Genomic DNA, 12,224 nt, shown 5'->3' with positions numbered 1-12,224 from the left:
ATAGATTTCTTAAAAGTTTATGCATATAACAAAATATATATATTTTTATATGTATATTTACTGATTGTGTCTAGCCATTCTAGAAGACTTTGAAATACTGATTTGAAATGTTGGCAGTAGAGAATTCCTTATTTAGAATTTCTGAAAGTGTTTTTCTAATAACATTGATTTTTATGATTTCAAGAAATACTGATTTATTATATTTTACTAATTGGGGTTATATTGTATGTACGTTTTGAAATCCTGTTTTTTCTGCTTAATGTTGTAGTATGAGAATTCTCCATGTTTTTAATTACTGTTGAGAATATTTTTAGTTTCTGGTTATTAGCATTTGTCTTTATCTGTATGTCACATAGTTTATATAATATTACTTCTGTTATTAAAGATTTAGATTGTTTACAGTTTTTCACTGTTGTTTGTAGAATGGTGACAAAATCCTTGTCAAAAAGTTGTGAAACTTATATTGTGTATATATATTTATTTCATTTAAGGTTTGAAAGTTGTTTAGTGTTTAAAAAATCATTGTTTTACTAAGTGTCATGTTGGCCTGGGGTTTCAATTGCTTAATTTGTGACTAGAAATCATTTTTCCTCTTCCAGGGTATAAAACCAGCCAGTTTTGATAAAGTCACTGATCCTGAAGTGAAAGAAATCATCGAGGGATGTATTCGTCAAAACAAATCTGAAAGGTGGGTGCATATATAGTGAAATGACATAACTGATGGATGAATTTTTCTCTTATCTTGCTTTGGGTCTTTTTCTGACCTTTGAATCATGCTGGGTATGACTTTTGAGTGGAAGCCAAACCACACTGTCTATAGTGAAGTGTATTATTGCATCTGTTGCCATTTTAAATTGATATTATGTGTTGAATTTTCCTTGAACCGATATTAAACTTCATCACTTTTAGCCATCAGTTTAATAGTCCCCTCTCAGGTAAACTTTCTTCTAACAGTTGATAGATAGTGGAGAGTTTCTGCATTGTCAACTTCACATAAGTACTTAAATGGTTTTTTATGATAGTTTAAGAAAAATTTAACCATTAACTCACTAGCTGTTTTTTTTTTAATTTGTCCATATGTTCTTGTGTCATGATAATGGTAAAGCTGATAAGGCTATTTTTTTCAAGAAATAGTAATTCTAAATTTATTTGTGTCACAATTTGTATTTTTCTCACAATTCATTTTAGTTTTAGCTTTTCCCTTTAATTTGAGCTTTGGACAGTTGGTTACTTAAATTGGTAGGTTAGTGTTTTATCTCTAGTTGATTATGGTTAAATCAGATAATAGATCTTTTATAGAAATTATTTACACCAGCATTTCACTGACTCTCTTTCATTTTTATTAGTTATCTAAGCTTACTGTTGCATATCTTAAAATATAAAAAGCCCCTAAGATAAAGCCTGTTTAATTATAGCTTTATTATACAACATTCTTGGTGTTTGCACCAATAGGCTGTATCTATATATTTTAATTATGGTGAAATATAAATAACCTAAGATTTACCATTTTAATCATTCTTAAATGTACAATTCAGTGGCATTATGCACATTCACATTGTTGTATAATCATAACCACTATCTCCAGAACTTTCTCATCATCCCAAACAGAAACTCTGTGCCCATTAAATAGTAACTCCCCATTCCCTTTCCTCTCACCCCCTGCCAATCTCTATTCTACTTAGTCTCTACCTCTTTTGTAGGTACCTCCTACCAGTGGAATCAAAATATTTGTTCTTTTGTGATATATACTATTTGTCTTTTTGTGCTCTCATATACATACCATTTTGTTTATCCATTCATCTGTTGATAGATACTTGGATTATTTCTACCTTTTAGCTATTGTGAATAACGCAGCATGAACATTGGTGAACAAGTACCTTCTTAAATCTCTGCTTTCAGTTCTTTTTGGTATATACCTAAGAGTAGAATTACAGAATCATATAGTAATAATATGTTTAATTTTTTTGAAGAACGACCAATTTTTTTTCCACAGTGGCTGCATCATTTTGCATTCCTTCCAGCAATGTATGATGGTTCCAGTTTCTTAACATCCACACGAACTGTTTTTTGGTAATATCCATCTTAGTGGGTGTAAAGTGCTATCTCATTTTGGTTTTGATTTCCATTTCCTTAAGGACTAATAATGTTGAGTATCCTTTCATGTGTTTATCAGTCAGTCATTTGTATATTTTCTTTGGAGAATTATCTATTGAAGTCCTTTGCCTTTAGAAAAAAAATTGAGTTGTTTTATTGCTGTTTTTGAATTGTAGAAGTTTAGGCATGCTTTTTTTTTAAAGCTATGCTAAAACTACTGTGTTGAAGTAGTTGTTTTAGTTTGGTTTCTGATTGCTTTTTATACAGCATTTTAATTAGGATCTATTACCAAAGAACACTGGAATATTCAAAAAAGGTTCATGGCACATTAGTGTTTTGGAAAGAGCATAGGCTTCCACAGCAGAAGATGATTAAAATCTGGAGTCACACTTAGCCAGTGTGATCTTGAGCAAGTTACTTAGGTGTTCCTCAAAATAGGTATTATTTTGATGATTAAAAAGATAATGGGTATAAAATACCTAACAGAGTAAGAAATATTTAATGAATGATACTATCTGCTGCTATTGCAGTGATTATTCCATAGTAAAATTATCTAGGCAAAACTGTCATTGAGAAGCAGAATGCTTAACTTGATTGTACATTCTTAAACACATCTCATCTCAGCCTTAAGACTAGTTAGTCTGAGCAAGCGTATTCTTTTCTTTTTTTTTTTTTCCATTTATTTTTATTAGTTGGAGGCTAATTACTTTACATCATTACAGTAGTTTTTGTCATACATTGAAATGAATTAGCCATGGATTTACATGTATTCCCCATCCCAGTCCCCCCTCCCACCTCCCTCTCCACCCGATCCCTCTGGGTCTTCCCAGTGCACCAGGCCCGAGCACTTGTCTCATGCACCCAACCTGGGCTGGTGATCTGTTACACCCTAGATAATATACATGTTTCGATGCTGTTCTCTTGAAACATCCCACCCTCGCCTTCTCCCAGAGTCCACCAGTCTGTTCTATACATCTGAGTCTCTTTTTCTGTTTTGCATATAGGGTTATCGTTACCATCTTTCTAAATTCCATATATATGTGTTAGTATACTGTAATGGTCTTTATCTTTCTGGCTTACTTTGCTCTGTATAACGGGCTCCAGTTTCATCCATCTCATTAGAATTGATTCAAATGAATTCTTTTTAATGGCTGAGTAATATTCCATGGTGTATATGTGCCACAGCTTCCTCATCCATTCGTCTGCTGATGGGCATCTGGGTTGCTTCCATGTCCTGGCTATTATAAACAGTGCTGCGATGAACATTGGGGTGCATGTGTCTCTTTCAGATCTGGTTTCCTCGGTGTGTATGCCCAGAAGTGGGATTGCTGGGTCATATGGCAGATCTATTTCCAGCTTTTTAAGAAATCTCCACACTGTTTTCCATAGAGGCTGTACTAATTTGCATTCTCACCAACAGTGTAAGAGGGTTCCCTTTTCTCCACACCCTCTCCAGCATTTATTGCTTGTAGACTTTTGGATAGCAGCCATCCTGACTGGCGTATAATGGTACCTCATTGTGGTTTTGATTTGCATTTCTCTGATAATGAGTGATGTTGAGCATCTTTTCATGTGTTTGTTAGCCATCTGTATGTCTTCCTTGGAAAATGTCTGTTTAGTTCTTTGGCCCATTTTTTGATTGGATCATTTATTTTTCTGGAGTTGAGCTGGAGGAGTTGCTTGTATATTTTTGAGATTAATCCTTTGTCTGTTGCTTCGTTTGCTATTATTTTCTCCCAATCTGAGGGCTGTCTTTTCACCTTGCTTATAGTTTCCTTTGTTGTGCAAAAGCTTTTACGTTTCATTAGATCCCATTTGTTTATTTTTGCTTTTATTTCTAAAATTCTGGGATGTGGGTCATAGAGGATCCTGCTGTGATTTATGTCGGAGAGTGTTTTGCCTATGTTCTCCTCTAGGAGTTTGATAGTTTCTGGTCTTATATTTAGATCTTTAATCCATTTTGAGTTTATTTTTGTGTATGGTGTTAGAAAGTGTTCTAGTTTCATTCTTTTACAGGTGGTTGACCAGTTTTCCCAGCACCACTTGTTAAAGAGGTTATCTTTTTTCCATTGTATATCCTTGCCTCCTTTGTCGAAGATAAGGTGACCATAGGTTCGTGGATTTATCTCTGGGCTTTCTATTCTGTTCCATTGATCTATATTTCTGCCTTTGTCCCCCATCCCCTTGTCTTGATGACTGTGGGCTTTGTATTTGAGTCTGAATCGGGGCAGATTGATTCCTCCTTTCCATTTTTTTTCTCGGTTTACTTTGGCTTTTTTATTTTTTGGTATTTCCATAAAAAATTGTAAAAATTATTTGTTTAGTTCTGTGAAAAATACCTTTGGGTTTATTTGATAGGGTTGCTTTGAATCTAAGATTGCTTTGGGTTTATACCATTTTGAAAAATATTTTTTTTCCCCAAATCCATGAACACAGTATATTTCCCCATCTTTGTGCCCTCTTTGTTTCTTTCATAGTTTTTTTATATTTTTTCTTGTATAGGTCTTTTGTTTCTTTAGGAAAGATATACTCCAAAAGTATTTTTACTTTTTTTGTTGCAAGGGGAAATGGTTTTGTTTCCTTAATTTTCTTCTGTTTTCTATTGTTTGTATGGAATGCAAAGTTTTCTGTGTGTTAATTTAAAAACCTGCAACTTTACTGTTTTCATTGATTAGCTCTAGTATTTTTCTGGTAGAGCTTTGGGGTTTTTCTATGTAGGGGGATCATTTATCTGAAAACAGAGGGGGTTTTTCTTTTTTTCCATCTGGATTCCTTTTACTTTTTTTCTGCCCTGATTGTTGTGGCCAAAAAACTTCCCAAAAAACTATGTTGAATAGTAGTGGTGAAGTGGGCACCCTTTTTTGTTCCTGATTCGGGGGAAATGCTTTAAATTTTTTTCACCTTTGGGGTGTTTGCTTGCTGTGGGTTTGTCATAATAGTTTTTAATTATGTTGAGGTATGTTCCTTCTATTCCTGCTTTTGGAGAGTTTTAATCAAAAAATGGATGTTAAAATTTGTCAAGGCTTTTTCTGAAATTATTGGAAATCATATGGTTTTTATCTTTCAATTTGTTAATGGGTGTATTCATTGTTTTGACTTTGGATTTTAAAGAACCCTTTGCATTCCGGGGGATAAACCCCATTGGGTTGATGTATGATTTTTTTAAATGTTTTTGGGTTTGTTTGCTAGAATTTTTTTAAAGGGTTTTTTGCATCTTTGTTCATCAGTGTATTGGCCTGTAGTTTTTTTTTTTTGGGGCATCTTTTTCTGGTTTTGGAATTAGGGTGATGGTGGCCTATAGAATGAGTTTGGAAAAGTTTACCTTCTTCTGCAATTTTCGGAAAGATTTTTGAGAAAGTGGTGTTAGTCTTCTCTAAATTTTTGGTAAATTCAGCTGTGAAGCCTTTGGGTCCTGGGCTTTTGTTTGCGGGAAGATTTTGATTACAGTTTCGATTTCCTTTGCTTGTGATCATTTTGTTAAGATCTTCTATTTCTTCCTGGTTCATTTTTTGGAAAGTTTACTTCTCAAAAGAACTTTCCATTTTTCCAGTTTCCATTTATTGGAATGAGCTGGGGTAGTAGTCCTTATAAAACCTTTGTTTCTGTGTTGCCTGTTGTGATCCCCCTTTTCTTTCAAAATTTTTTTAAAATTGTGGTTTTCCCCCTTTGTTTTTTAAAAGGGTCTTGCTAATGGTTTGTCAATTTTGTTAATTTTTTCAAAAAAAAAACCCTTTTTGCTTTGTTAATTTTTGCTTGATCCTTTAGGGGTTTTTTTTGCATTTTTTCTGCCCAATTTTTTTAAAATTTCTTTCCCTTTTGCTAACCCTGGGGTTTTTCATTTTTTCCCCCTCTATTGCTTTAGGTGTAGAGTTAGGTTATTTATTTGACTTTTTTTCCCTTTTTTCTTGGGTGGCCTGTAAAAGCTAGAATCTTCCCCTTTCATGCTTTTTCATTTCCAAGGTTTTGGGGTTTTTGTGTTTTTTATTTTCATTTTATTTCTAGATATTTTTGATTTCTTTTTTGATTTCTTTATGATTTGTTTGGGTTTTCAGAAGCGTGTTTTTTAGCCCCATAGTTTGAATTTTTAAAATTTTTTTTCCCCGTAATTGAGATTAATCTTTGCACGTGGTAGAAAAGATGACTGGAATGATTCAGCTTTTGAATTTACCAAAAACTAGATTTTTGGCCCAGGATGTGATCTTTCTGGAGAAGGTTCCGTGTCCTTGAGAAAAAAGGTGAATTGTTTTTTTTGGGGGTGAAACGCCCCATAATGTCAATAAGGTCTAGCTGGCCATTGTGTCCGTTAAAAATTTGTGTTTCCTTGTTCATTTTTGTTTAGTTGATCTATCCTGTTTGTGATGGGGTATTTAAAGTCTTATATTATTGTGTTACTATTAATTCCCCCTTTTTTATACTGTTAGGTTTGCCTTTCATATTGCGGGGCTCCTATGTTGGGGCTTTTATTTATAATTGTTATATTTTCTTCTTGGATTGATCCCTTTTATCATTATGTGTGACCTCTTTTTCTCTTTTTACGACTTAATTTGAAAGTCTTTTTATCTGATATGATATTTTGGGCTCCTGCTTTTTTTTTGGGCTCCGTTTGGGTGGAATTTTTTTTTTTTTAGCCCCTTTCCTTTTTTTGTTTAGTGTCCCCCGTTTTAGGTGGGTCCTTTTAGACAGCATATATAGGGGTCTTGCTTTTGATCCATTCAGCCCTTTTTTTGTCTTTTGGTTGGGGCATTCAACCCTTTTACATTTAAGGGAATTATTGATAGGGATGGGCCGTTGCATTTATTTTGTTTTTTGGGGTTCACGTTCTACACCTTTCTGTGTTTCCCGTCTAGAGGGAAAATCCTTAGTATTTTTGAAGAGGGTTTGGGTGCTGAATTCCTAGTTTTGCTTGTCTGAAAGCTTTTGATTCTCTTCGTTTGAATGGATCCTTGTGGGTTGAGTAATCTAGGTTGTAGGTTATTCTCTTTTATTACTTTAAGTATGTCTGCCATTCCCTTCTGGCGAGGGTTTTATTTAAGATCACTGTTATCCCCCTTTGGGGAATCCCCTTTTTGTGTTATTTTTTGTTTCTCCCTTTCGTTTTTAATATTTGTTTTTTTGTTTTGATCTTTTTTAAAATTTGATTAATATTGTTTGGGGTTTTTCGCCCCTTTGGGTTTATCTGTTTGGGACTCTCTGGGTTTCTTTGGGTTGGTTGGCTATTTCCTTCCCCATTTTAGGGAAATTTTCAGTATTATCCCTCAGTATCTTTCATGGCCTTTTTTTTTTTTGTCTCTTTTTTTTGGGGACTTATGATTCGTGGGTTGGGGCTTTTTACATTGTCCCAGGGCCCTGAGGTTGTCCCCCATTTTTTTTTTTATTCTTTTTTCTTTTTTTCCTCTCTGTTCATTTATTTCCAACCCTTTTTAACTTCTAACTCACTTATCTATCTTCTGTCTTGTTTTTTTCTCATGGTTCCCTCCGAGTGTTTTTGATCTCATTTATTTCATTATTAATATTTTTTAATTTATTTTTTAAAATTTTTCTAGGTCCTTGTTAAACATTTTTGATCTTTTAAAACTTTGCTCCGGGCTATTTTTTGTAATCCATTTTTTTTTTCAAGATTTTGGATCATTTTTATTTTCATTATTCTAAATTCTTTTTCAGGTAATTCCTATTTCCCCCCTCTTTTGTTTTTACTTGGTGGGCTTTTTTCATGTTTTCCCTTTTTGCTGTTGGGGTTTTTTCGCCTTTTCATCTTGTTTGATGCTGTGTTGGAGTGGCTTTCTGTATTTTTGTGGTCTGAGGTTTTCCTTTTTTTGTGGAGGTTTCACCCCGTGGGTGGGGGTTGGACGATTGTTTTGTCAAGGGTTTTCCCGGGTTTGGGAAACTTGTGTCAGCGTTCTGGTGCGTGGAATTGGATTTTTTTCTCCTGGAGTGCAATGAGTGTCCGTAATGAGTTTTGCGATGGGTCTCTGGTTAGGTGTACTTTGGGAGCCTGTATGTTGACACTGGTTATGTTCCTGGTTGCTAAAGAATTTGCGTGGGGATGTTTGAACTGGAGCTTTTTGGCTCTTGGGGGGTGGTTGGTTTTGGTAAGGTATGGGAAACTTTAGTATGGTCTCTTATTCCTTAATGTTCCGTTTTAGTCAGGAGTTTTCTGGGTTTTTTCAGGATTTGGGCTTAAAATCTCCTGCCTTGGATTTCGTTTTTTTTCCAATAGTCTAGACTTCTCCAACTTTTTTCAAATGTAAAAAAAAAACTTCTAGGTTAATGGGGAAAAGATTCTCCCCCGTGAGGGGCAACCCAAAAGGGGTTTAAGAGTTACATGAAAAATGGAGAGGGGGAAAGGGGAAGAGGTGAGCAGGAGGAAAAAGGGGGATCAGGAGGAAAAAGGGGATCAGGGGGAGAGAACAGATCTATGCTTATTGTTCCCAAAGTGTTCTCCGACCCAAACCCACAAAAATTCAAGAGTTGGATTGGGGAAAGGGGGAAGGGGGAATGGAGGGAAAAAGAGGTGTTTTTGAGGTAGAAAACAGAGATCAAAAGTGGGAGAGTTTCACCACACTCCTGAATAAAAGGGGAAATGAATTTGGGTTCTTAAAAGACCAAAAAATTTTTTTCACCCTACTACTGAAAAACAAAAATTGAAAAATCGTGTAAGGGGTTTAAAATCTTTTAAATAAATATTTTTAAAAAAAAAACAAAAAAACACAAAAAAATTTAGAACTGTATATGAAGTTCGGTTTAAAAATAGGGTTTCTCTCTCTCTCTCTTTTTTTTTTTTTTTTTTTTTTTTTTTGGGAAGGTTTTAGTGAAATGAAAATGAAAAATTTAAGGAATAATGAGGGGATTAGAGGACTCTAAAAGGAAATAGGAGAGAAAAAACAAAAAAAAAGGAAAAAAAAAATTTTTTCCCTAATTAAAAAAAAAAATCATAAAAATAAATGAAAATGAAAGTTGAGGAGTAATAGGGGATTTATAGGGAATTTTTAAAAAAAATAAAAGAGAAAAAAAAAAAAAAAAATTTTTTTTTTTTTAAATTTAAAAAAAAATTGTACATATATATCTAGGAAAAAAAACTTGGGGGGTTTTGCGGTCAGCGTTTTGGTTATTCAATTTCAGATAGTCCCCTTTAGCTTACACTTCTCAGTATCTGTAGGCCCTTCCCGTTGTCGGTGTTACCTTTAGGGATTTTAATCTTTGCACCGGGGCCTTTTTTGAAGTGGTTCCCTTTGTTTTTTTTGGCTTCTGTTTGCCGTCTCTTCAGTGTCTAATTTCGCCCCACACGGGGGGGCGGAGGTGTCTCTTATTTAGGTTCTCTAGTTCAGTTATTCCTGCTACGGGGGGGGGGGGCCTGCAGACAGTACCGCTCCGTAGGATCCCAGCGTGTTCCGGCCCCACTGGGTTTTTCCCCCTCAGGGGTGTCGTCTTTCGCCGTTTTCCTGCTCAGGCCCCCGGGTGCTCTATATGGAGCGGGGGCCCTGTTAGTCGGTTCCAGTTTTGGGTATCCACAAAAGCGCGATTTTGGTTTTCTCCTGCGTTTTTTTGCCCTTCCCCCGGCCTGAGCGGTTCGGCAGCCAGAGGCTTGGGCGCACTCTCCCCCCCGGTGTGGCGCGCCTTTTCCCTCCGGCACGAGCACCCAGGCAGCCAGAGGTTTGGGCGCAATCTCTCCGGTACGGCGCACTTTTTCCCCCCGGCCCCCCGCCAACCTCCAGCGGTCTCAGGAAGTCTTTAGCTAGAAAAACCCCGGGGGGGGCCTGTTTGCAGTGTGGGAGGGGGGGGGCTTTCAGGGGGTAAGTTTGCCCTTTTCCCCTCCCCCCCGCCCCCACCTCCGCGGGGATGGGGGGTTTCTCTGGAATTTCAGTTTTGTTTTGCGAACCACCGCAGTGGTTCGGGCCAGTTAAATTTTGTCCCTTCTATCCCCCAGTTTTAAAAAAGCTCCCCCCGATTGCTCTCAGGGGCTTCGGGCCGGTCCTGACCCAAAAAAATGCCGCCCGCTCCTCTCCGTTCCGCCCCCCTTTTTGTGGCGGGTACGGGCGTCTGGGTACTTTTCTGCTGGGAGTTGCTTTTAGGCACGTAATTTTGTGGGCCCTTTTTTAATTTTTCCTCCCCAAATTTGAAAGCCGGAAAAAACTTCCCCCCGTCCCCCCAGTGAGAGGGTTTCTGGTGATTTGGGAAAATTTCCCCTATTAAGACTCCCTTTCCCGGGGCGGGGGGCTCCGTCCGTGCTCTTTTGACTCCCTTATTTTCGTTCATATTTTGTCCTACCTCCTTTTGAAGACAACGGGCTGCTTTTCTGGGCGCCTGATATCCTCTGCTAGCGATCAGAAGTTGTTTTGTGAAATTTGCTCGCATTTAAATGTCTTTCGATGAATTTGTAGGAGAGAAAGTGGTCTTTCTGTCCTATTCCTCTGCCATCTTGGCTCCTCCCCGTATTCTTTTCTTAAAAGCTGTCTTAGGTAAATGTTTGTCTCTTGATCACTAAAGTGTAGAAGGTTGAAAATCCTCAACTTACAGGATACCATGCTGTCAACATGCTTTCAGTTCAGTCTCAGTTCAGTTGCTCAGTCGTGTCTGACTTTGCAACCCCATGGACTGCAGCATGCGAGGCTTCCCTGTCCATCACCAGCTCCTGGAGCTTGCTCAGACTCATGTCCATCAAGTCAGTGATGCCTTCCAACCATCTTATCCTCTGTCGTCCCTTTCCTCCTCCTTTTAAAATTTCCAGCATCTGGGGGCTTTTTTCCGTGAGTCAGTTTTCACATTAGGTGGCCAAAATACTGAGCTTTAGTTAACACAGCCTTCCAATGAATATTCAGGACTGATTTCCTTTTGGGTTGCTGGTTTATTGTTGCGTCCAGGACCTCTAAAGAGTCTTCTCCAACACCACAGTTCAAAAGCATCAATTCTTTGGCGCTCAGCTTTCTTTATGGTCCAACTCTCACATCCATACATGACTACTGGAAAAACCATAGCTTTGACTAGATGGACCTTTGTTGGCAAAGTAATGTCTCTACTTTTTAATATGCTGTCTAGGTTTGTCATAGCTTTTTTTTTAAATAGTATAGGAGGGGCTTTCTACATAGACATTATGGAATATATCAGTTTTAGCTCTCACCGGCCTGTAATTTAGATATTATTTCTCTATTTTAGAAGTTGGTCAAAGAAAGTGAAATTACCTTTCCCAACATATAAAAAAAATTTGAACCTCTGTCTTTTTTTCTTCTCTTAACATAATATTAGATTAATCCCTAATATTAGGCTGGAGTTGTAGTCATTATGTGTATACTTTGGCCTAGGACACTGGCCTTAAATACTTCAAAAAAACTGTATGACTTTGATGAGCTAAATTAGTTTCACCCATGGCATTCTCTAAAGAGTGAATGAAGTACACAGACTAGATTACTGTTAATTGAGTTAATGAGTTCTGTTTATAAATTTTGTAAAAAAAGAAAAGTTTGAATTGTTAATTTACTTTAGAGTTTATATATCTGGAAAAGTTTTTAGTTTCCTTGCTGACAATCCATTGTTAGACTTTTAGTGACTTAAGCCAGTGATTTAGGGAAGATACTGAATCCATCTAACGTACTGAAGCACTTTTCAAATTATCTCTAGGCGTACATTTAGGTATGTTAAACTTCAGTATCTGGATATGTTACTGTTAATGGTCCTTAATTAAGATCACTACAAATGCATGTTAATCGAGGTTTCTTTGCATCCTTGGTAATGATAAGTGGGATATAAGTTAGGGTTTTATAATAAGACAAATTAATGGTTTAGTTAATAGAAAATTTTAAATAAAGTTGTTGCTTTGACAGACTTTTTACTGATTAAGTGTTCTATATCTTGTTTGTGATTGGAAGAATTGATAACAGGTTTGTATATTATTTATTAGGTTGTCTATAAGGGACCTTCTAAACCACGCATTTTTTGCGGAGGATACAGGACTAAGAGTGGAGTTGGCAGAGGAAGATGATTGCTCAAATTCATCCCTGGCTTTAAGACTCTGGGTTGAAGACCCTAAAAAATTGAAAGGCAAACATAAAGATAATGAAGCTATTGAATTCAGTTTCAATTTAGAAACAGATACACCTGAGGAAGTAGCATATGAAATGGTAAGTGAATCCTATCCC

At 36.5% G+C, this 12,224-nt stretch overlaps 1 protein-coding gene across 3 annotated transcripts in view; it reads left to right on the top strand.

Annotated features, from left to right (window-relative positions):
* WNK3 (WNK lysine deficient protein kinase 3) overlaps nt 1–12,224 on the top strand; it is a 186,412-nt gene that overhangs the window by 58,318 nt on the left and 115,870 nt on the right. For all 3 annotated transcript variants that reach the window (XM_070462813.1, XM_070462812.1, XM_070462814.1), the window contains exons 6-7: nt 600–688; nt 11,987–12,206. In XM_070462813.1, coding sequence (XP_070318914.1) covers nt 600–688; nt 11,987–12,206 — 309 coding nt within the window. The remainder of the gene's footprint in view (nt 1–599; nt 689–11,986; nt 12,207–12,224) is intronic.

This window comes from Odocoileus virginianus, unplaced genomic scaffold (assembly GCF_023699985.2).
Source record: "Odocoileus virginianus isolate 20LAN1187 ecotype Illinois unplaced genomic scaffold, Ovbor_1.2 Unplaced_Scaffold_14, whole genome shotgun sequence".
Taxonomy (NCBI): domain Eukaryota; kingdom Metazoa; phylum Chordata; class Mammalia; order Artiodactyla; family Cervidae; genus Odocoileus; species Odocoileus virginianus.
This window is presented reverse-complemented; position numbering and strand designations above follow the sequence as displayed.